Here is a 23,241-nt window from a genome sequence, read left to right as displayed (position 1 = left end):
AAAGGACTTTTTCTACATTTACACGTATTTACAGTGGTTTTTCTAACTTTGAAGGGTAGTCCAGAAGGAAGTTACAACAACATCAATGTATGATTCTAAGACTCTTACTAAAGATAACTCTATACTCATCAATAATTGAATAGCTGAATTCTAAATGAAATCATAAAAACATAGCATGAGGAAAACATCCTATAAAACCCTAAAAAGGAAAATTACTGAGAATAATATTAACAAAAAAGAAAAAGTCTAATATTAATCCATTATTAGAGGACACAGAACTGTTGTTTCCCTCCTCTCTGCCTGCTACAATAAACAGTGCCTCATAGACTGAGATTGCACTTTTGTTTCCCAGCTACCCAGACCCAAATAATCACACAAAAGCTATATTAATTACAACACTGTTTGGCAAACAGCACAGGTGTATTCCTAGGTAGTTCTTACATCTTAATTAACCAATTTCTATTACCTATGTATAACCAAAAGGCTGTGGCTTACCAGTAATGTTCTGACATCTTTCTCCTTCGGCAACAACATGGTGTTTGCCTGACTCTGCCTTCGTTCTCCCTGAATTCAGTTTAGTTTTTCTGCCTACCTATATTCTGCCCTGCCATGGTCCAAAGCAGCTTCTTTATTAACCAATGGTAATAAAACATATTCATAGCATACAGTGGAGAATCCTACATTACTGGACTTTCAGCCTGGCATTGAAAACTCTGGCTTTTACCACTAGCCTGCACTGGCTAGTGTTAAGTCAACCTGATATAAGCTGGAGTTGTTCCAGAAAAGGAAACCACACTGAGAAAATGCCACCACAAAACTGGCTTGTGGGCAAGCCTGTCTTGACGAACAATTGATGTGGGAGGGCTCAGACCACAGGGAGTAGCACCATCGCTAGACCAGTGGTCCTGAGTTGTTTAAGAAAGCAGGCTGAGCATACTATGAGGAGCAATCAGTAAGCAGAATCCCTCCATGTCCTCTGCTTCAGTTTCTGCCTTCAGGTTTCTTCCTTGAGTTCCTGCCCTGACTTTCTTCAGTGATGAACTGTGATGTGAAAGCAAAATAAACATTTTCCTTCAAGTTGTTTTTGGTCATGGTGTTTCATCACACCATAAGCCAAAGACATAGCCTGTACTACTGTACTGTTAGTACAGCATGTACTAGCCAGATTATTGTTAATACAGCCTGTACTAACCAGGTTATTGTTAGTATTACCAGGACTAACCAGTTTGTTCATCTTTCTCCTTTTTAATCTTGAGGCAGAACCTTGTGTACAGCCAGGAATGGGTGACCTTGAAGTCCTGGTTCTCCTGCCTCCACTGCTTGATTGCTAGGATTACAGGCAGGGGCCACGTTCCCAGTTTACGTGGTACTCGGGATCAAACCCAAAGCTTTGTACCTGACAGGCAAGCAGTAAGCTGTCTTTAGTCCCTAACTTATTACTCTCAATTCCCAATGGTTCACTTCCCCCTTTTAAAATATTTTCCCTATATATATTTATTTGTGGGTTGTATGTGTATGCACGCATGCACTTGCGTGTGTGTGCATGCCACAGGACAGTTTGCAGGAGTCCACTCTCTCCTTCCACCATGTGGGCTCCAGGGATCTGACTCAGGTTATTGGGCTTGTCCTTTTCTTGTTGATCATCTCTACATTTTTCTACCCAAAAAAGCCAACGTTTCAACATCAAACTTTTGAGTCTGTAACTGCCCCAAAATAGTGCTTAAATGAAAATGTGTTTCATAAAGCTAGCTACCAGTTTAAGAATAAATTGAACTTAGGGTATAGCTTGTTCTTGCACACAGCCCTGAGTTCAATTTCCTCCACTAAAGAATAGGCAACTTCCCTCACAGATTTTTATTATATGAATAAGAAAATAATGTATCTTTGTTTTGTTTTTCTAAGATGGAGTCTCTCTATGTATCCTTGACTGTTCTCCATACAGCAGGCTGGCCTGGAATTCATAGAAAACTGCGTGCCTCTGTCTTCTGAGTTCTGGGGTTAGAAGCCTGGACCACTATGCCCAGCTTTATCATATTGTATTTTTTATTTTTCCTGTTCTTCTACCAACAGAAGTAACAACTCCTTGAGGGAATCCACTGAAGGGAGCAAGTCTAGTGAAACTCTTAGCAGGTGAGAAAGGATTTCCCTACCACTAAGATACAAAATGTCCTTTTTGTTCTGTTCACTGGCTGAGAAGACGTGAGTTCTGTAATGTACCATGGGCGTCTGTCCTGTGCCTTGGGATATATAACACTGAGCAGACAGATTTGGGTCCTGACCCTTCAACTGTGTAAAATTATAATGTGTGTTTATAGAGCCTTTCTTTAATCTTTTCTGATTTCATGATCTATAAAAATAGAGCTATCTAAACCGTCTTTATATCTTAAGAGTAGGAAAATGATTTTATATTCTCAGCTGCTTAAATTAATTTTAGTGTGTTGGCTAGTTTTCTGTCAACATGACACAAGCTACAGCCATCAGAGAGGAGGGAGCCTCAGTTGAAAAAAATACCTCCATATAATCTAACTATAGACAAGACTGTGGGACATTTTCTTAATTTGTGATTGATGGGGGAGGTTCAACCCATTGTGGATGGTGCCATTCTGAGGCTGGTAGCCCTGGGTTCTATATGAAGGCAGGCTGAGTGAGCCATTACAAGAAAGCCAGTAAGCATCACCCATTCTCTGCATGAGCTCCTGGCTCCAGGTTCCTGCCATGCTTGAGTTCCTGTCCTGACTTCTTTGATGATGAATGGTGATGTAGAAGCATAAGCTAAATAAACCCTTCAGAGGGTCATGGGGTATACAGCAGGTGACAATTAGTGTTCAGGAGGTCTACCTTCCAGATGCATGATTCCAGCCCCACTTGGCAAAGTCATGGGGTTACTGACTGGAGGCTAGATGACTGATTGTTCCTGTCCATAACTTTTTCAGGTGCCATTACTTGCCTCCCTAATAAGAACAACTGTGGGGTTCTTTATACAGCCTCTTGATGGTATGTTTTATCCTTGTTGGGCACACATATAGCTATGGATGGTCAGGAAGATGATTTCTGCTTAATCTTTTAATTTTGATGAATAGAAACAATACTAGGATATTTTGCATTCTCAGACTGGCATAGGTTCTCAGTCACAAAGACAGCCTTTCACACAGACAGCTAATTTTAGACTCTAGAACAGATTCAAAGCAGGCTGGCTGCCCCTGGAGACCAGTAGCTTGTTGTCTCCAGAGACATAGACACAAGGTCATTTTCCCAGGTGTTTTGCTGATACAAGGTTAGGCATGAAACAACTTCTTGCCAGTTTTTTTTTTTTTTGCTTGCAAAAAAGCCTAGCAAATAATGTTAAAGACACAACTACTTGTCTAGCAGCTGAGACTTTGTGCACGTACTTCCTACCACTCAAGGTTTGGTTCTGTCTGAGAAAGAGGCATGTGCATGACCAAGTGTTGCTCACTGGCTGGTCAATGTGACATTCCTAGCCTAAGAGAAACTACATGACTTATCACTGGTTATGAGATAGGTTGGGCCCTGAGAATGTAACTTAATTGTCTAGAGTTTGTCTGGGCAAGAGAATGGCAGCAGCTGTGTAGAGAGCAAAGAGAAAGATGTAGAGCTAATTAGGAAAGTTATCTTCAGATCATGTGAACCTGTTTTTACCTAAACACCTTTTTAGATAGTTAAGAACTTTTTCCTATACCATCACTACTCTGAAGTCTTCTTTTTACTACCCTGGAGCAGATCTAGGAGCTGGCCTCTCTGTGTGCAGTTACACCCTTTCCTCCCCAAGTCGTTTTGATCATGGCATTTCATCACAGCAATAGTGACCCTGAGACATTAAGAACAGGCTTACTCATTTCTGTGTTCTTAGCACTTGAACACAATGTCTATCAAGAAACTATTCAGTAAATACATTTTAGTGAATGAATCAAGACAATGTTGTAAATATTTTTTGTCTCTGCTTCTTGATCACAGTACAATTGAATCTTTCTAAATATGTCTTTCTTTTAAACAGAAAAGATGTGTTATTTCCTTTCTTGGCTATATAGTACCACTGTATACCTATGAATAATAATTACATTATAATTTCATCCCTTCTGTTTCCTAGTTTCATTAGAATGATCTCATTTTGTCTGACTAATCTATGTGGAGGCTATTATTTTCCTATAATTAGGCTAGAAATGAAGAATCAAATTGTTTAAGAAATTTGCCAAGGTCATTGAGCTTGTAAACGCTTAAGGCCACATTTGAACTTGAGCCATTGTAAGGCAAGCTCCTTGGGGGCCTCCACTTGTAGCACCCGTGCTACTATGTGTAGCTTATTGCCTGTACTACGGGACAGTTCTCGAGCCAAGCAAGTGCCTGGAAACTGACACACAGAGACAGAGACATGGGTCATCCTTGAATTCCCCAAGAATGCGAAGAATGCCAACTTGAATCAAGAATGCCCCTTTAGCCGGGCGGTGGTGGCACATGCCTTTAATCCCAGCACTCGGGAGGCAGAGGCAGGCGGATCTCTGTGAGTTCGAGACCAGCCTGGTCTACAAGAGCTAGTTCCAGGACAGGCTCCAAAACCTCAGAGAAACCCTGTCTCGAGAAACCAAAAAAAAAGAAAAAAAAAAAAAAAAGAATGCCCCTTTATTGTGTTCCAGGGAAGCTTATATAGTGTCCTTGAACAATGGCCACACCCTAGCTCTCAGGATTTTCAGCTGCAGCCACCAGAAACCACTCCTGTCTCGTGCCCAGAGCAGCTGCAAACACAGGAAAACAAGCTGTTTTGCTCAGAGCAGTTACAAGGGTAGGAAAATAAGTTGTTTACAGGAAATTCAGGGTTTGGGAGTCCGCAGTCCCCAACAAGCCATAATGACTTCAAAGTGTGTGTTTGTGGCCACTACTATGTACTGCCTCTGGGGACCTACAGAACTACCTGGAAAGATGCCAGTCACAGACAGGGGACATAGTTACTTCCTTAAGGTAACCAACGCTCCACTGTAGAGTTTCTCTTTGACTAGAAAAATCTGTTTCTTAATAATGAAATTGTCAATACTTATTTTATTATGAAAAAGTCACTGAGAAGATTCTGCTTTATAACTGAATGACCAGCAGAGTCAAAGACATCTGGATTCTCACATCTGCATTTCCATAAACTATACTGTGATAATCAGCTGTCAGTACAACCTCCAGGGAACTCCACTCTATGTCTTTCAGAGACTGAGACTAGAGTGTGGAACAAGTCATTTTTCTTTAAAAAGTTTTACATTTAGTGTGTGTGTGAGAGTGTGTGTGTGTGTGTGTGTATCAGAGAACAACCTGTGGGAGCCAGTTTTCTTCCTGCACTACATGCCCAGGGATTGAACTCAGGTCATCAAGGCTGGCAGCAAGTGTCTTCCCCTGCTGAGCCATCTGGCCAGCCTTCATACCATTTTCCTTTGCTGTAGCTACAGTCTTACAATCTACCCCTTACTCAAAATTACTATGAAATTGATAGTTACCTCCAATGTTGCACTTACATAACTTATCTCTTTAATTTGTGTCCTGCATACTTACTTCTATGAATAAAACAAAGCTAATGGCATCCCTGTGTTAGTGACAGTCATTGTGAAGACTGAGACTGTTTCCACCCACTGATGGGATTTTGTATACTTGTGTTATTAATGCTGAGTTCTTGTTACTCTCTGGTTCCTTCTGTTTCCTTTCTTGTTATTTGTTTGTCATGTAGCCCTGGCTGGCCTGAAACTCAGCTTTCCCTGCCTCAGCCTCAAGTGCAGGGCTTACAGGTAAGAGCATCCACACTCATCTGGTTTCTTCACTTTCAAATAAGTAATTAAAATTGCAACCTACAGATCATACAAGAAAATGACTTGTATTTATAATTATTGTTATAGGAAAATTAATTTTCTTACCAAGATTCTATTAATATAATTTGTCCTACAGCACTTTAGTGAATGGTTTAGTGAATAGCTCAGTTGTTGATAGAGTACTTGCCTAGCATGCTCAAAGCCCCTCATAAATCTGCCATGGTGGTACACATCTCTAATCTCAGCACTCAGGAGGTAGGAAGTTCAGAAGTCATCCTCAGCTACACAGGGAGCTGTAGATGTAGAGGCTAGAGACCCTGTCTCAAAAAGGAAAAAAGTCAATCTTGAATACTGAATACAAAACTATAATATAACTTTATGTTTCCCATTACAGTATTTCAGAACCCTACAACTGACAGTTATGATTAGGCATCTTGATATTTCAGGCCGTCACACTTACCTGGATTGGCTTGTCTTGGTCCCTGTATCTTAGTGCTGTGCCGAAGAAAGGACATGTTTGCATTGGCATTTACATTAGCTTCTCTATCTGAAAGAAACAGCATTAGGAGGAAAGTTTTATTTTGCCCTATGGTGGTTCATGCTGTGCTGGGCCAGAACTCCATGGCAGGAGGCACAAGTGGCAGAGAATAGTTGCCTATCTCATGCAGAGGGGGAATCGAGATGGGGAGAATGCTGGAAGGGATCCCAAAGACAAGCTTCCAGTGGCTTCCTTCTCGTGACCAGGCTCTGCCTCGTCCTCCTCCCCCCCCACACCATCCATTCAGAGCCTGCATGGTCTCACCATCTGTAGAAACATCGCAGCCGTCCCACCTCAGCCCTGCACCTTAATACTCACCTAGGTGTTTGTCAGTCCAGTTAGATTGGCAGAATAAATCTGCACACTGTTCTTGTTTCCAGAGAGCCAGTCACACTGCATGCAGGGGACCTGGAAGATCCGTCGAGTTGCTTCACATTCACGTCTACAGGTGAGTTTTTCCATGACATCTGCAGAGGGTCCTCATGCCAAGAAAACAAAGCCAGAAGTGTTTGAGCCCCATGAACTCTTCTCTCACTTCCTACAACCACCCACTCCCCCACCCCCCATTTTGGTCACTCTGTTTTACCCTCCTGGAACTGTTAATTGAACCTGCTATGCTGTCTCCCTGTTGGGGCTTTTGCACCTACAATGCCACAAACATTGCTAATCACCTCATCCTCTTTCAAAGGTCACTTTTCCAGCAACACTTAACTCCCATCACTCAAAAAAATCACAACCTTCCCACACTTTCCAGCTCCCCCTGCCTTTTCCACTTGTATTACACGGCATCCTCTTACATAACTTACTACTTGGTGTTGTTACTGTATACCATACCACAGCCTGGGAAATAAAATCCTGCAGTCTCTGGTTTCCTGACTCCAGGTATTTAGAGCCTTCTGGATGTAAAGTAGGTGCTAAATAAATGCTTATCGAATGGCTGGAATAAAAAGGAGAACCGAGGCTCTCCATGTCATTTCCAATGAATTACGGGGTTGTTAAAAGGAGAGCAGGCCCTTTGTTTGTCCTGGCCGTCTGGCTAACTTACACCCGAAATAACCACACAGAAACTGTATTAATTTAAACACTGCCTGGCCCATTAGCTCTAACTTCTTATTGGGTATTTTTTACATCTTAATTTAACCCATTTTTATTAATCTGTGTATCGCCACATGACTGTGGCTTACCAGCAAGATTCTAACCAGTGTCTGTCTCAGGCAGAAGATCCATAGTGTCTCTCACTCTGCCCTTCTTCCCAGCATTCAGGTCTGTCTTCTCCGCCTACTTAAGTTCTGCCCTATCAGGCCCAAAGCAGTTTCTTTATTCATTTAACCAATGAAAGCAACACATGAACAGAAGAACCTCCTACACCACAAAGTGATTTCCATGAAAATAAGCTTCTGAAAAGAAGAGCCAGGAGAGACAGAAATCTCAGTACTGTAAACGTTACAATACTCAGACTCAGGATGGGGAAGGGAAATAAAATTGCTAGAGGGTGACTTAAAACAGAGCCAAAGAACAAATTGCAGAAGGCACACTTAACTAGGAAGAAAAATTGTAGCATATGTTAGTTTTAGAAAGCAAAGGCAAGAGTGGTAACGATTTACAGAAGAGAAAGTGATTGAGAAAGAATGAAAGTGACAGTTATTTAATAAAAACATAGTTATAAATCTGGCCAGTCCTAATGTAAATAAGGAAAAGTAAAGTATAATGTAAGAACTTCATTTATAGAAGAGTGTTGTTATAGTTAAAATCAAGACAATATATGTGTGTGTATGACTCTTGTGTGTGTGTATGCAGGTGTGTGTGTGTGTCTGGAGAGTGAGATCAACCTTAATTGTCATTCCCCAGGATGCCAGCCATTTTGGTTATGAGACATAGCTTTTCACTGGTCTGGAATTCACAAATCAGACTAGGCTGGCCACCCATCAACCCCCAGGGATCCTGCTTCCTCTGCACCACCAGTGCTGAAATTTCAGTCTCATGCTACCACTTTTTTCAAACTCAGGGACTCTTGTTTGCACAAGCATTTTGCCAACTGACCTATTTCTCTAGCCCTTTGTCACTGCTATCTTAATGATTAGCCAGGACACGATAGCAATGCTCTTGCCTTTTTAGACTGCTCTAAATTAGAACATTTGCCTTTTCTCACACATTCTGAATACCTTAGAATACTTTAACCCCATTCGGTATCCTTTTAACTTTCATACAATTTTGTTAACATAGGTTAACTATAAATATAAACACAATTGGTTATGTCTTAGTTAGCTTTCTATTCCTGTGATAAAACATGGTTACCAAAAGCAACTTGAGGAAGAAAGAGTTTGTTTGGCTTACAGCTGCACAGCACAGTCCTTCATCAAGGGAAGGCAGGCAGGAGCTGAAGCAGAGACCCTGGAGGAGTGCTGCTTACAGGCGGTTTCCTCATGACTTGCTCAGCCTGCTTTTTTACACAATTCAGGACATCTGCCCAGGGTTGACATCACCTACCGTGATCTGGGGCTTCCCACCTCAATCATCAATCATGTGAATGCACTCGAGGCTTGACCACAGGTCAGTCTGATGGAGGCATTTCTCAACTGTGGTTCCTTCCTTTCAAATGACTCTAGCTTGGGTCAAGCTGACAAAAATCAAACAGGACAGGGTTTGTTTGCTTGCTTTTGTTTTGTTATTTTGAGACAGAGGCTCTCTATGTAGCCCTGGCTGTCTTGGCCCTCACTCTGTAGACCAGGCTGAACTCGAACTCACAGATCCTCTTGTCTTTGCCTCTCAAGTGCTCAAATTCAAGGTGTTTATCACCACCACCTGGCTTTTCACCACACTTTTAGTGTGAATAGTTTTTACCCCACTGAGAGTCTCTGTTATGTCTACTAAGAAGTCATCTGTAAATTTAATTGATGCCCATTTAAATGTAACATGCTTTTCCCTTCTTGTCTGGTAGCTGTAATGTTTTTCCTTTTTTAAAAAATATTTATTTATTTATTATGTATACACTATTCTGTGTGTTGTATGTCTGCAGGCCAGAAGAGGGCACCAGACCTCATTACAGATGGTTGTGAGCCACCATGTGGTTGCTGGGAATTGAACTCAGAACCTTTGGAAGAGCAGGCAATGATCTTAACCACTGAGCCATCTCTCCAGCCCCCTTTCCTTTTGTTTGTTTGCTTGTTTTAGCAGTTCTTATCCATGTATCCATTTTGTCCACAAGTAGAACACATTTGGTGTTTGAAGTCATATGGTTTGGACCTATGGAAGTCCCTGCCCGAGAGCTCCATTGTCTGGTCTCCCTGTTTACTATTAATCTATTATTTGCATTTTTCTCTTGGTTTTCTACCATGCCATCATTTCTCCTTATATACCCCATTAGTTTTTATTATATGACACCGCGTGGGAGATTGTACATCTGGGGTGAGACTTTTCTTCTAGACAGAATTTGTTGTGATTTTGTTTTTTTAGACAGCTGAGGGTGTTGACAATCCTAGGCCATTATGACCAGATCAGCAGTGAATCTGATTTGAATCAGGAACTCTGGATCTCAGGGTCCTACACATTCTCATTCCTAGAGCCAGGGTTCTCTAGAGAAACAAAACCATAAGGTGTTTACATAATTGTGATTAACTTCCATGATCAGAGGCTGGGTAGTCCTGCAAGGGCTATTCACAAGCTCATAGAGGCGTGTGGGGTGGGGGGAGGTACTGTTGCTTAGCCTAAGAATCTTGACACTACAAGAGGGAGCAAAGGTTCTATCTACCCCAGTGCAAGGCCAAGGCTTGCTGGAGAGTCAGGGTCAAGATGCTGGATGCTGATGTCTCCAGGGAATGGCAGTATCAAAACCAAACCCACTCATAGCTATGCGAAGTTCTGTTTTCCTGTCATTGAGGCTTTTGCTTGTGAAAGGTTTGGCTTTTTTTCTTTTTTCATAAGTGCACTACACTATTTTTAGCTAATTCTTTTACCCTTGTCATTATACAATCTTAGCAAGTCCATCTGTGAAGGTTTCAGGCTCTCGTTCATTCAATTCCTCTCCTAAGAAGTCTCCAGTGCACTCCCTCCTGACTAGTTCTGCCGAGGAGTCAGTAGGCTCCACATCCCAGTACCGCTCCACCAAGCCTATCCACTCACCCGACTCTACTAAAGGTAAGAATGACCTGATATTGCTGATGTGATCGATTGGTTCTTACACAGGGAACTGCAAGACTCTGCATGCTCCTCTCATATGCAGCCTGCAGTTGGTGCTCTAAGCATGCGGTCTTCAAATAGACAGTGACTGTTATGCACACTCACGCATTAGGATAACGGAAGCTTAGATACTGTGTATAAATGCCTTTCTACTCTTGTCTGGCACAAATAGTGAACTTGTTTTCTATTTTTTTCTTTAGAGTGCTCTGTGTCTAAGTGCTAAGACTTCTCCACTCTTGCTTAGTTTAAAACATGACTCTGCTTTGGCCAACACCTTTTTAAGTGTAGATGTCTGTTATACAATCTTGTAAAAAAATCTCATCAAAATTTTAAGTTCAATTTTTGTTTTAAAAAATAAATGAAAAAATGATTTGTAGTCAATGCCTTGGAATATTGAATTACACATAAATGTGTTGGATTGGACTTGAAATGTTTCTCGTTTTATACTGCATTAACCAAAACCAACCCAGCACTCTGGGGACTCAATCTCATTGATAGGCATAAGTAACACAAAGTGTGTGTCATTGTCAAAACATTTCAACATCTCTGAGTCTTTTGATATTCTCTGCCATACATATTTCTAGATTCTAAAAAAAAGTATGAAAATCAGAGCCTGATCACATTTGAGTGCACTTTGTTTACCATTGTGTGCATCGCACTTCCTTTTCCATCTCTAAGCTCTTTGTGTTGTCTCGTCATTCAGAAGACTCAGAATGGAAGTCTTTCAAGTCCAGGACCAGGTCTACAGAGTGAATCCCGAGCCATCCGTGGCTACATAGTGATGCCCTGCCTCAAAGAAGGCAAACAAACCACAAGCAAGTGCTAAAAACCAACTTAAACCCATTAAGAGTGACCACTAGGGGTTGGAGAAATGGCTCAGCAGTTAAGAGCACTGACTGCTCTTCCAGAGGACCCGGGTTCAATTCCCAGCACCCACATGGCAGCTCACAACTGTCTGAAAATCCAGTTCCAGGGGATCTGACACCTTCACACCAATGCACATAAAATACAGATAAATAAATCATAAAAAAAAGAGTGACCACTAAAGGAGGGGGCAGTATCTGTGACATCACACAGTGATAGGACATATTCTTCCCCCATTTCATATCCTCACCAAGAACATCATGTTATTATTTCTGTTCAAATATTGCTAAGATCTTGTTTCTCATACTTTTAAATTGAAAGCCTTTTAGATGATTTAATACTATAATTACAACAAAAAGGGTATTAGTAATAAAAAACTAAGTCAGCAAAAATGTTTTTAAAATTATTCATTTAGTCAGGGGCTAAGATAAAAATTCAACCCTTCTATTGTTAACTAAGTAATTTCAAAAATTGACAGAACTCTCCCACTTCCTAAAGACAGCTTTCATGTCTCTGGGCCCTCATCAGTTACTGCTGCCACATTGTAGGTCACCATGCCATGCCAGCATCCATACAGCCTTTCCCAACACACAGACCATCCATATCAGGTGTAGCTGGAGACCATTGTTCATTTCCTGGCTGCCAAGACCCAAAATAATCACACAGAAACTATATTTTACACCACTGTTTGACATATAGCTGCTTATTTTATTTTACTTTATTTTTTGAATTTTCGAGACAGGGTTTCTCTGTAGCTTTTGGTTCCTGTCCTAGAACTAGCTCTTATACACCAGGCTGGCCTCGAACTCACAGAGATCCGCCTGCCTCTGCCTCCCAAGTGCTGGGATTAAAGGCGTGCGCCACCACCACCCAGCATATAGCTTCTTATTAAGTAACTCTAACATCTTAAATTAACCCATTTCTATTAATCTTATTGCCATGTGGCTGTGGCTTACCAGTAAGGTTCCGTCCAGCATCTGTCTCCTTTGGAAGCTACATGGTGTCTTTCTGACTCTGTCTTCTTTTCTCTTCTATCTCTGTTTGGATTTCCCACCTTGCTCTATTCTGCCCTGCCATAGGCCCAAAGCAGCTTCTTTATTAACCAATGGTAATAAAACATATTCATAGCATACAGAGGGGAAACCCACATCACCTCCTCTTTTCTGTCTAAATAAAAAGGAAAGTTTTAACTTTAACATAGTAAAATTACATATAACAAAACAGGTATTAAGCAAGAATTACAATTACAATATTTATATCTACTTCAACTTTTATCATAACTAAGGAAAACTATAATTATAACTATCTATTCTTCAACTCCATTAAAGGATATAATATTACTAAGTTAACAGGAAGTGCATTGTAAGCAACTTCCAAAACTCTGGAGTTGACAGAGACATCTTGCTACCTGGACAGTCATCCAAAGTTCTTCTGTATCACTGGAGCATCCATCTTCAGCCTAAAGGCCCATAGTGTCTGGCAGACTTTTCCATGAAGCAAAATATTTCAAAGACAGTTTTGCCTATATTGGCAGTTTGTCAGTCATTTTATTCTGTATCCTGCAGAATGTCTGGTAGACTCTTTCATGAAGCAGTAACCATGAAAGACTATCTCACCTTCTTTAGACAACTTCAGCAGTCCTTTTTCTGTGGATCCTGCATGTCCAATTTATACAGTGTATCTAATCAAGCAGTCCAGGCAAGGGCAGTTTCTTGGCCAAATGGCTAGCCTTGTCACATTGAAGGATTTTTTTTTTTTTTGAGACAGAGTTTCTCTGTAGCTTTGGAGCCTGTCCTGGAACTAGATCTTGTAGACCAGGTTGACCTCAAACTCACAGAGATCTGCCTACCTCTGCCTCCCAAGTGCTGAGATTAAAGCACCACCACCCAGCTTGAGGGCAAATTTTATAATGAGTTTTTTCAGTGCCCATTAACCTCTCTGAAGCAATTAATGCTGCTAGAAACAGACATGTCTTAATATCATGAAAAGTCCTAAATTCTTAAAACATTTTAAATGCCATATTTTGTATGTCTTTGAAAGATTTGGGGAATACCTATCCATCTAAAATATATATCTGTTCATCTAGAAAACCTAACTAGCCTGACTACAAGTTTGACTATTATAGATGACTATCTATTAATCTGTATTTCTTAACCATACAGTACATTTTTAAATGAGTCACACAAACACAATACCTTAAAAAAGAGCAGAAATACATTTAACAAAATTGACATTAAATTTGTATCAATAAACCAAGATCCATTCAAATGCAAAATATTCATCTTTGTCATATTCCCCTTTAAATGTAAACAAATATTTATAAACAATATTTGGGAATTTGGGCATAGTTTTTTTTAAGCTGCTTTTTGCTTATTGATGGGTGAAGTATTTGGGGGATTCACAGAGACCTTTTGGGGGGTCTTGGTCCATCAAACAACATTAGTCTGAAAGGAATTCACATGTTCTTATCCTCTGTGGAAACAAAAGCAGAACCTCTCTTTTAAAGCAACATATCCTTAGACCCAAATTTTGAAGTCAAGATACCTTTAAAATATATATGTTGGTTTAGCTTAGCAGCCTGTACAATGAAATGTCTTTCTGTACTTACTTAGCTCATTTACAGTGAAATATTTCAAAGAAAACATAATAATATACATAGTCCAGACTCTCTGTGTATATTTTATCTTTACATGGCTTTTTTTACTCTATTTCTTTTTTTTACAAATTTAATATTTATTTTATTATCTTTACTCCTTTAATCTATTACTGTCTGTACTCTTTTAGATTATAATTATCAATACTCTTTTTTTTTCTTTTTTCTCCTAAGCCTATGTACATTATTTAACATTGTGACCCATTTAGAGGTCTTTTTTATTTGAATTTGTCATTATTGTGTGTTTGTAATTATTTCTTGACCAGGAGCACTTTTTTTTTCAATGTTAAGTAGATGTGGCTAGGACCAACTCCATGGCCCTGTCTGTTGGCTCCTCCCAGTCCAACACGGTGGAGGCATGTTCACTGCCTCTGAGAGTCATGCACATCATACCAGCTCCAGGGTCACAGTGGGTCTATGTCACCACTAAGCAATTTGTAACATTCTGCTAACAGGCCCTATTTAAGTGCTCCACCTCCTGAAAGAGTCAGAGCTGCTCATGCAACTAACATGAACCAGGAAGCCTTCCCCTATAGAAGCAGCTCAGCCTTTGTTGCCAATGCTGAGTCAGGAAGACCTCTCTTAAAGGAGCCACAGCACCTCTGTTCACCAACAACAAACAGAGCCTATCCCCCACCAAAAAAAAAAAAAAACAAAAAAACAAAAAACCCAAAAACAGCTACCAAAAAGCTCTGCTAAACTCTGTTCTTTTGTGTCTAGAATTCCTTTTCAAGCTCTCTCAGGTTTTATGTGGACATAGTTGCCCCATATTGGGTGTCATTTTGTAAATGGAAACCACTTGTTCATTTCCTTGCTTCCCAGACCCAAAATAATCACTTGGAAACTGTATCAATTATAACACTGGTTGGCCTACAGCTTCATCTTCTTATTAAGTAACTCTTACATCTTAAATTAACCTATTTCTATTAGTCTGCATATCACCATGTGGCCTATCGGTAAGGTTTCATCTAGTGTCTGTCTTTTGGGTGGCTGCATGGCAACTCTCTGACTCTGCCTTGTTTTCTCCTCTGTCTCTGCTTAGAATTCCCACCTTGCTCTATTCTGTGCTACCATAGGCCCAAAGAAGCTTTTTTATTAACCAATGATAATAAAACATATTCACAGCATACAGAGGGGATTCCCACATCACACAGGTTAAAGTCTGACACTGGAAAGTGAGCTAGTATCTGAATTAGAGCCTGCTCCTCAAACCCCAGTTGGAAAATGTAGTAATGAACTACTGTAGCGGTGGGCTGTGTTCTGCCACCCAGCTCGTGCACACCGGCTAGCTTTACCCAAAATAATTACACAGAAACTGTATTCTTTTAAACACTGCTTCGCCCATTAGCTCTAGCCTCTTACTGGCTAATTCTCACATCTTGATTAACCCATTTCTAATAATCTGTGTAGCACCACAAGGTGGTGGTTTACCGGGAAGGATCTTAACCTGCGTCCATCTTGGAGAGGAGAGCTATAGCATCTGCCTCACTTCCCTTCTTCCCAGCATTCTGTTTGGTCTACTCCGCCTATCTAAATTCCGTCCTATCAAAGGGCCATGGCAGTTTATTAACCAATGAAAGTAACACATTGACAGATGACCCACCTACATCAGGAAAATACTCAGGTTTGGTGTGAAAACTCACACAAATGTGTCACTGATTGTCAAGAGACCTGTTTAATACTATACAGTTAAATAATAATAAATCAAGTTGATTTGAAACAAAACTAAATAAGCTAGTATTACTGTATTTAAATGGGATTTTTTTTTCATTTTAGAATAATGTTTTAAAGTTTTCTTAGGAAAAAATTGCTTAATATATAATTTGATGACTTCGAAAAGAAATATCGAATAGACTTTTAATATCACATCTAAGCAATTTTCTAATAGATTCACAGTCTCCGTCACTAGAAACAACAGGAAAAACATGCCGAAAACTGCAGAACAGACTGGAAAGTTTGCAAACCTTGGTAGAAGATTTACAGCTGAAGAACCAAGGTACAGTGAGGTCTCCAGGCCTGGGGACTTAGCTCAGTGATGGAGCACTTGCCTAGCTAACTAGCAAAAGCCCTGGTTTCAGTCCTCAGAACTGGGGTGAAAGCTCATAAAATATATGTGCAGACATACAACATGCATGCAATGCAATAAATATTTTTCTAACAAGTATTTATACAATAAATTTAAGCATGTTAATAATAATAGTCTCTGCTGGCACCTATGAGTGGCACCTGGACTCAGTGTTGCTTTTGTCTTCACATCTGTGCAGGAGGGTGGGAGCTGTTGTTAATATCATAATGAGAGCACAAGACAGGCAGTCCTGGGTCTCAGTGAACACTAGAGCTGTAATTGATCCCTGTAATTCCTGATGCTAAAGCCCACATCTTTCTAACACACTGAGGTCACATCACATTGCTGTTGAATAAAATCCCAAGTGAATTGTGTTAACCCCAGGTCCCCCTAAACAGTCAGAAAACATTTGCTTTTAGGTTATTGAGTCTTTTTAAAAACTTAGTCCAAGAATTCCAGACAGTTTATCTTGATCACTTTCCTTCCCCACCAGAACCACCCCCTCCCCTACCCACCCAACTTTGTGTCTTTTTTTAACCTACCAAATATAGTTGGTTTTATCCATATTATTGTGCATTTTTTAAAAGAATGAAGGGTTTTTTTTCCAAACTTATACCTATGCTTTGATTTACACTTCTAGTTCATCCTACTAGGTCATCCTAGACTCATCCAGTTGGAAGACATTGGCATTTGTTTAATAGAAACACTACCTTGACTAGAGGCAGTACCTGGTAGGATGACTCTCGAAGTTCTGAAAAAATAGTTTCAAATTTATCAAAATTTAAAGTATAGGTTGTAGATACAGCTTGGTGTTAGGGTATTGCGTCACATGTAAGAGACCGTGGGTTCAATCCCAGCAAAACCAAAGCCAAAAAAAGTACACATTTCCATTTATGTGCATGTATACAAGAGTATAGAGAAAATTTCCCCAACTGTTTACAGTACTGACTTCTGCCCCCCACCCCGCCCCCAAATGAGAGGCTGGCAGGCTTCCCGCTGTCCCTTTTGAAGGTGCCAGCACTGTGCTCCTCTTAGGTCACCTGCTTCCCGGGGTTGTCTGTTTGCTGTCACTTCAGCCTTTGCATTGCAGTGTGACACCGCTCTGGGCCCAGAGGGCGTCTGTTGTGCGGGCTAAAGGCTCATCCTTGAACCCAAGTTGACTTTCCAATCTAACCATATTCTATTGATATTTTAGCAATGTCTTCAATGATCAGAAATCAAGAAAAGAGGATTCAGAAAGTGAAAGACCAAGAGAAAATGTTACTAAAATGATGTCATCACTCGCCCGCTCTCTACAAAGGGCTGGCGCCCGATGAGCCGTGCTGTTACTTATAATTAGTGCCCTGGACGTTTTCTTTTTATGTGAAAATTTAATAAAAGATACCCTGTCCCATAAACTCTATTTTAAAATAAACTTCTTGAATGATGTCATAGTAAAACCTTCGACACTAGTAGCTAGATTTGAGCATATTCATATATTATAATGTATTTATGCTAATTCTAGCACATTAGTATAATTTTTGAAATTATTTTACTGGTTCTGAGATAGAGCCACTTTTTTCAGCTTAAACAAATCTTTGGAGGAAAAAAGAGTGTTCATGTGGTGTAAAGGGGTGCAGTGTCAAGAGCAGAAGGACAAACTCCAGCATGCTGGATGGACTCCAGCCTTCTTGGTGACCTTGAACTCACTGCTCTGTCAACATTGGTGATCAACAAAACCAATCAAAACTTTCAGAAATATCTCCTCTTGCATAAAACTAAAGAAAGACAATACTTGTTACTCTTTAACAAATGAATAGGTAAGTTCTAGGATGAATATAGTCTACCTTAAAATTTAATAAATTGGGGGTTATTCATATGCAAATCAAATACAATGAGACAAGAACAGACACATAAGTGTTTTACTTGTGCCAAAAAACATTAGACACAATGTGGCAAAAAGTGTATTTCTCCACTCCCTAGTACACAGTTGTCATGGAGACACAGCTGCCTAGTTGGAGACCCTGTTGCAGTCCCAAGTCCCTCACCTCTGGGGGTGGTCACCTGACCAGTTCTCACAGGTGGAATGAACAACTCTGCCTTCAGGTCCAAGTGCTAACACTGCATTCATGCTTTTTTTTTTTTCCCAAGTCATTTCCCTCCCACAAACTGGATGAGAGGATGGAGAGGGCCCTTAGGATGGTGGCACCACCAGGCAGAAGAGGGTCTGGGGGACTCCACAAGGAGGGGCGCTGCTGCCCAGACGGCCAACAGTTGACTGACACAGGGGCAAGAAATCTGGGTGGTGTTCCTACCTTCCTCCATGGACGCCAGCGGGAGCCCTGACCAGGCCCAGGCAGTGACTAGGAAGGCGTGCCATGCTCTCTCGGGGACCCTCATGCTGCTCTCGACGTCAGTTAGCACGCCAAGCACATCTATCTGACTTGATGGTTAAAATAAATGTGTATTTGTTAAATACACATGGTTAAAATAATGTTTCTTAAGTCAGTTGGCTTTAATGGAAGATTAACTTTTATTTCATCAGGTAATAATTAGAATTCTGGAGACTTGTTTAAATTGCCTTACTTCATAGGGATACTTGAGCATTGTGAAGTAATGGCCAGTGCCTTCTGTGGACTTCATTATATAGAAGCAGAATGTCTAAATTTCATCTCAGAAGAGCTATGATCCCAAAGCCCGCAAACAGCCTGCTATGCACTTCCTGATGCTGCTTTCTTTTGGATCTATGTTTTTGTCAGCCAGAATGAAATACTCTCTTGCCAATAGACACTTTACTGTTTTTCAACACATAAAGACTTATTTTATCTGTACTTGGAAGGTAGAAGTAGGAAAATCAGGGTTTAAAAGTCATCCATAGTGGTAGATCAAGTTCCAGGCCAGTTGGGGCTATCCTGTCTCACATCAACAACGTAGAGCTGGGATGTAACTCGGTTGTAGAGGGCATGCCTGGTACTGCACATACTGGCTGTGGTGGTCCACGCCTGTAATCCCAGCACTTGAGAAGTGGAGGCAGGAGGAGCAGTTTCAAGGGATTCTTGGCTACATCGTGAATTTTTGGATAGGCTTGAGCTACAAGAAACCTGCTCCTAAAATTTAATCTTCAAATACCAACATGCTGAATTCCCTTCTATGCAAAGTTTAAAAAATATTTAAAACTTTCTGCAAAAGAGAAACAGACTTGACATGTCATCTGCTGTCATGTTTGACGTTTGCTTTTCTCTGTATGTAAACATCATACCTTTACTTTACATCTAGGTTATGGTGCTAAAATTGAAACAAGTAATTCAAACACTTAAGATAATACAACTCAGGATTTATTATTCTGTTATAACTTAAAGCTTAATAATTATTTCTTCTCAGAGCAAAGGTATTCTTCTGTATCATGGTCCTATAGAGATTCTCACTCATGGGTATGAAGGGAGAGTGAGGAGTTGACAGTCAGAAAAACTTTCCTAGGTCAGCCCATCAGTTGAGGCCTGGTAGAGGGGGATGGGGAAGTGAACAGAGATGCTCCAGCAGGGCACTGTGGGTAAAGAATGCATGCACCCTTTGCTGGAACCAGACTCGGACCTGTAACCCCCAGTCTTCAAAGAAGCAGAGTAAACCCTTCAAACCACCTCATCACCTCACCCCCTCCCCCACTCCACTTCCTGGGTGACTGAGCAACTCTGCTTCGGCTTTAAACCATTAAGACAAAGACACGTCTGCTAATTCCGCACCTATGGGGAGTCTTCAGGTGTCACTCGGATTGGACTGGTAACGTTTCCATATGGTGTTATTTTTAAATGTAAACAATGTTGCTGTAGCTGTATCTAAGGAGGCCGACACTCATCTCCCTACCCTAAGGCTCCTACAGCCTCCACCTTGTACTTGCACAGTTGGTTAGTTTCTCCCTGACATAGTCCATACCTCAATCTCAGCCCAACCAACTACCCAGGGACAATCAATCCCTCAAGTAATGTGTCAGCACAAACCAGTCAGTGCAACAAGGGAAAAGTCCCAGCTCCCGAGAAACATTTCAGCATGCATACATCTTTCTACACTTTGGACAAAAGCCACACTAGCAACTCTGAGGAACTCTGATGGCTACAAATGGAATCACACTGCCTTTGAATTATGCAGTGTGCTCTACCGCCTTAGCCTCTCGCACATTCCGCTGCACCCTCCGGGTCAGTGAATCCCCCACCACCCGTGAACCACTTTATCCTCACGGCCAGTCTGCAGGAATCTATTGCTGCACTCTTCCCAGCGAGTAACTTCCCTGTTCTCTACCAACACAAACTTCCACTCCACCACTGTGTCCGCAGGCAGGAAGACAGAATGAGACCACAGCCCGTCCTTGCAATAGTGGAGCGGGATGTATGTGCTCCAGCCCCCAAGATTCTCATGGTCTCCGGTTACTGCAATGAACTGCCCATTGGTGCTTGTGGTGTAGTGCACCTGGAACCGGATGCGGACCTGCTGACGGTCCAGAGACACCGCCTTCCCGTCTACATCCCAGCCTCTTCCTCCCACAAGAGTGCTTCTGCCATCATCCATTCCCTGACTTAGGCCCTCGAGACTGCCACCCAAACCAACATCCCCCCACGATGAGTGCCTCGACACCACCTCCCAGTCCTCGGGGCCTGCCGGGTCCTGACCGGCTGCTTTGGCTCTGTCCCTGAGGAGGCTGCAGGAGGGTAGCTTCTCCGCCGTGCCCCCAGCTGTTTCTTGTCCTTTGCTGGGTCTCCATTCTCCTACATGAGCTTCCGGCCTTTCATTCCTTGACTCTTCTGGGTTGGCCCTGGAGTGCGTGTCTGGACTCTTTCCAGTAAGAACATTCTCTCTGGCATTGCCCCAGTCTGCTCCAGCATTCTGCAGTCTCTGTGTTTCCTGCAGGTTACCAAGCTCTTTGGTCTCGGAAATCAAATGTCCATTGCTTTCTTGAAGCTGCTCTGAGAGAGGAAAGTGTGGCAACGTTAGGTGGGGCTCACAAAGGAAAACTGAGGGAGTCGATTGCTGTTATCTTTGTTTCTATGTGTAGTTCAGGTTCCTATAGAACTCAAGTGCCCATTTGCACCTTCCCAACACTGCTTTAAAAGCATGCGTGGGGAGCCCACAATGAAAACAGGCAGGAAGTCTCAGTGCACACCCTGAGAGACAATGAAGTGGCAAGCTGCAAAGTCTCCCACAGGCCAGACCAAGTTGGCAGGGGTCCAAAGTTAAATCGCTTGGCTCCTGTCATTAAAAAGGGGGGGGGGAATGCTGTCCAGGGGTTGGGCAAGAGTTTAGCAGAAGGCCCAGCCACACGCAAGGTGGCTTTGTGGGACAAAGGACTGCATGCTACTCGGCACCTTAGTGTAAATCTGTGCTCCCTGGAAGTGAGTGCAGGCCAGGGGCCACCTCTGGAAAGCAGAGCAGTCAGCAACACCAAGTGTGACTGAGTAGAGTCCGGGTGGGGTCGGGGGTGGGGGAACTTGAGGGGAGAGAAATCTCCTTAAAGACACATGAGGTTTTCCCACCCACTGCCCCACTGCATACTTTAAAAAACTGTTCTTAGAAACCCACAATCCAAGTCCCCTAAAGACTTACTTTCTTTCCTGGCTACCTCAATAGTTCTCCAAGCCTGACTCCTACACTCAGCACGGGGTTTGGGGACACCCTTGCTTCATTTGTGAGCTTCGGAGTGAGACGTCAACAAATATTGCTCTTAGTTCCCAATTTTCAGCTTAAAACATGAGGCTGGCCTTCGGGAACAGAAGAAAACAGGCGAACCGTTTATCGAAAATCAGCCGTGGGAAAGATTCTCACAAATGACCACCACTAAAAATAAGTTCTGCCGGGCAGGCGACGACAGTTTGCCCAAGAAAAAAAAAAAAGGCGCAGGAAGCTTACTAAGGCTTTGTGCCGGTGCGCAATGCCTGGTGCGGGGTCTCTAGAATGTAGATCTAAATTTATATGACAATCAGAGTTTGGTCCCCCAGTAGGCCGCCTGGGCTGCTGTAAGTGCACACACGGCTAGCGCACAGCCCTGGCTGACGTGACTTTCATGACCCACATCTAAGCTGAATTTTACTTTCCTGAAGAACTATCCAGACAGTAGTAAGCGAGTGCTCAACGCTCACTAGCCCCAAACTCAGATCTAACGAAGGGTGTGGGGTGTCAGGGCTTGAAGCTAGGGGACTGAGACTCGGAGAATGTCCCTCCCAGCTCCATAGGAGACTGAAGAGAGTTGTGAGAAGCCTCGCGCACTGCGCCAAGCGCCGCCAGGCGGAGGAGCCGTGCCCGGTGCCCGGTGTCCGCTGCCCGCTGCACAGGAGCTGGGCGCGGCCTCTGGAGGACCCGCGTGCCTTCTCCAGGACACTACAGCCCGGGAAGGCGACAGACCCGAGGAGGGTTCAGTCCCAGGTCGACGAAGTTGGTCCATCAGAACCCACCTGGAGAGCTTCAGGTGGCTTTCATTTCCCTTTCCCCAGTGAACTTCAGACCCGGGCACGTGTTCCCCGAGCCCAGGGGGGAGGAAGAATACCTGGTTTGGAGACCAGCACCCGCTCGGAAGGTCCAGGGCTCAGGCCGCCACTGCCACCACCACCCGGACCGCCTCCCGGAGCCGCAGCCTCCCCTGGAGGTGCGTCCTTTTGCCGCTCCGCACCCCCGTCTTTCCCCGGGGCCCCAGGGTCGCCCCGCAGCAGCCAGAAGATAAGCGCTCCCGCCAGACCCCCGCCGACCAGCAAGGCGGACCAGACGGCGCCCATGGCTGAGAGGCTGCGGGAGACTACGGGGCCCCGGACCAGGGCTCGGCTCACCCGCACGGCCACACCCACCCCGCCCGCCCCAGCCTTTTACGGGTCCACGGTGGCCAGCCCAGACCGGCCCCGCCCCACGCCCCGCCCTGCAGCGCGGAACTTCCCACGCCGGGGTCCCGCTCCAGTGGATCCCACACCAGCACTGAGCCTGGGCAAGGGACTCCGGGAGCTCAGAGGCGCCAGAGGGCTTAGGGACCAGGACTCTCACTCGGCCGTTAGCACACGCTGGGGTAGAGAGAGCGGGTGGGGGGTGGGGGGGGAGCGTGGAGGCCTAGAGGAAGCGCCACTCGCCCCCACAGCTGCACCTCGCCTTCCTGAACACCTATGTACTATCTACTTAAAGGCCCACCACCGCAACCAATCCC

The 23,241-nt window shown here is 43.0% G+C and overlaps 2 protein-coding genes and 1 long non-coding RNA gene across 8 annotated transcripts in view; 1 reads left to right on the top strand and 2 right to left on the bottom strand.

The window, feature by feature from the left end:
* Positions 1-8,798, bottom strand: part of LOC126506377 (uncharacterized) — a 32,445-nt gene extending 23,647 nt beyond the window's left edge. For 2 of the 3 annotated variants that reach the window (XR_007593211.1, XR_007593209.1), the window contains exons 1-3: positions 8,668-8,798; positions 6,652-6,812; positions 6,256-6,342 (exon numbers count right to left, since the gene is read on the bottom strand). This is a non-coding gene — a long non-coding RNA (uncharacterized lncRNA). The remainder of the gene's footprint in view (positions 1-6,255; positions 6,343-6,651; positions 6,813-8,667) is intronic. The other variant, XR_007593210.1, reaches the window with a different exon arrangement.
* Positions 1-19,257, top strand: part of Ccdc158 (coiled-coil domain containing 158) — a 62,348-nt gene extending 43,091 nt beyond the window's left edge. For 3 of the 4 annotated variants that reach the window (XM_050149894.1, XM_050149897.1, XM_050149896.1), the window contains 5 exons: positions 2,071-2,130; positions 6,714-6,781; positions 10,309-10,467; positions 15,923-16,022; positions 17,287-19,257. In XM_050149894.1, the coding sequence (XP_050005851.1) occupies positions 2,071-2,130; positions 6,714-6,781; positions 10,309-10,467; positions 15,923-16,022; positions 17,287-17,407 (508 nt within the window). In that variant the 3' untranslated portion in view covers positions 17,408-19,257. Of the gene's footprint in view, positions 1-2,070; positions 2,131-6,713; positions 6,782-10,308; positions 10,468-15,914; positions 16,023-17,286 lie in introns of all 4 variants that reach the window. The other variant, XM_050149895.1, reaches the window with a different exon arrangement.
* A 126-nt stretch (positions 19,258-19,383) lies between these two features.
* On the bottom strand, positions 19,384-22,891 carry Stbd1 (starch binding domain 1). The gene is made up of 2 exons (XM_050149898.1): positions 22,600-22,891; positions 19,384-21,025 (listed from the first exon to the last, which is right to left on the bottom strand). Exons 1-2 carry the CDS (start codon positions 22,823-22,825, stop codon positions 20,262-20,264), a joined length of 990 nt encoding a protein of 329 aa, XP_050005855.1. The 5' UTR covers positions 22,826-22,891; the 3' UTR covers positions 19,384-20,261.
* Between the last annotated feature and the right edge of the window lie 350 nt (positions 22,892-23,241).

This window comes from Alexandromys fortis, unplaced genomic scaffold (assembly GCF_014885135.2).
Source record: "Alexandromys fortis isolate MF-2015 unplaced genomic scaffold, M_Fortis_MF-2015_v1.1 scaffold_0, whole genome shotgun sequence".
Classification (NCBI taxonomy): domain Eukaryota; kingdom Metazoa; phylum Chordata; class Mammalia; order Rodentia; family Cricetidae; genus Alexandromys; species Alexandromys fortis.
The sequence above is the reverse complement of the archived record's forward strand: the minus strand, read 5'-3'. Positions and strand labels throughout refer to the sequence as shown.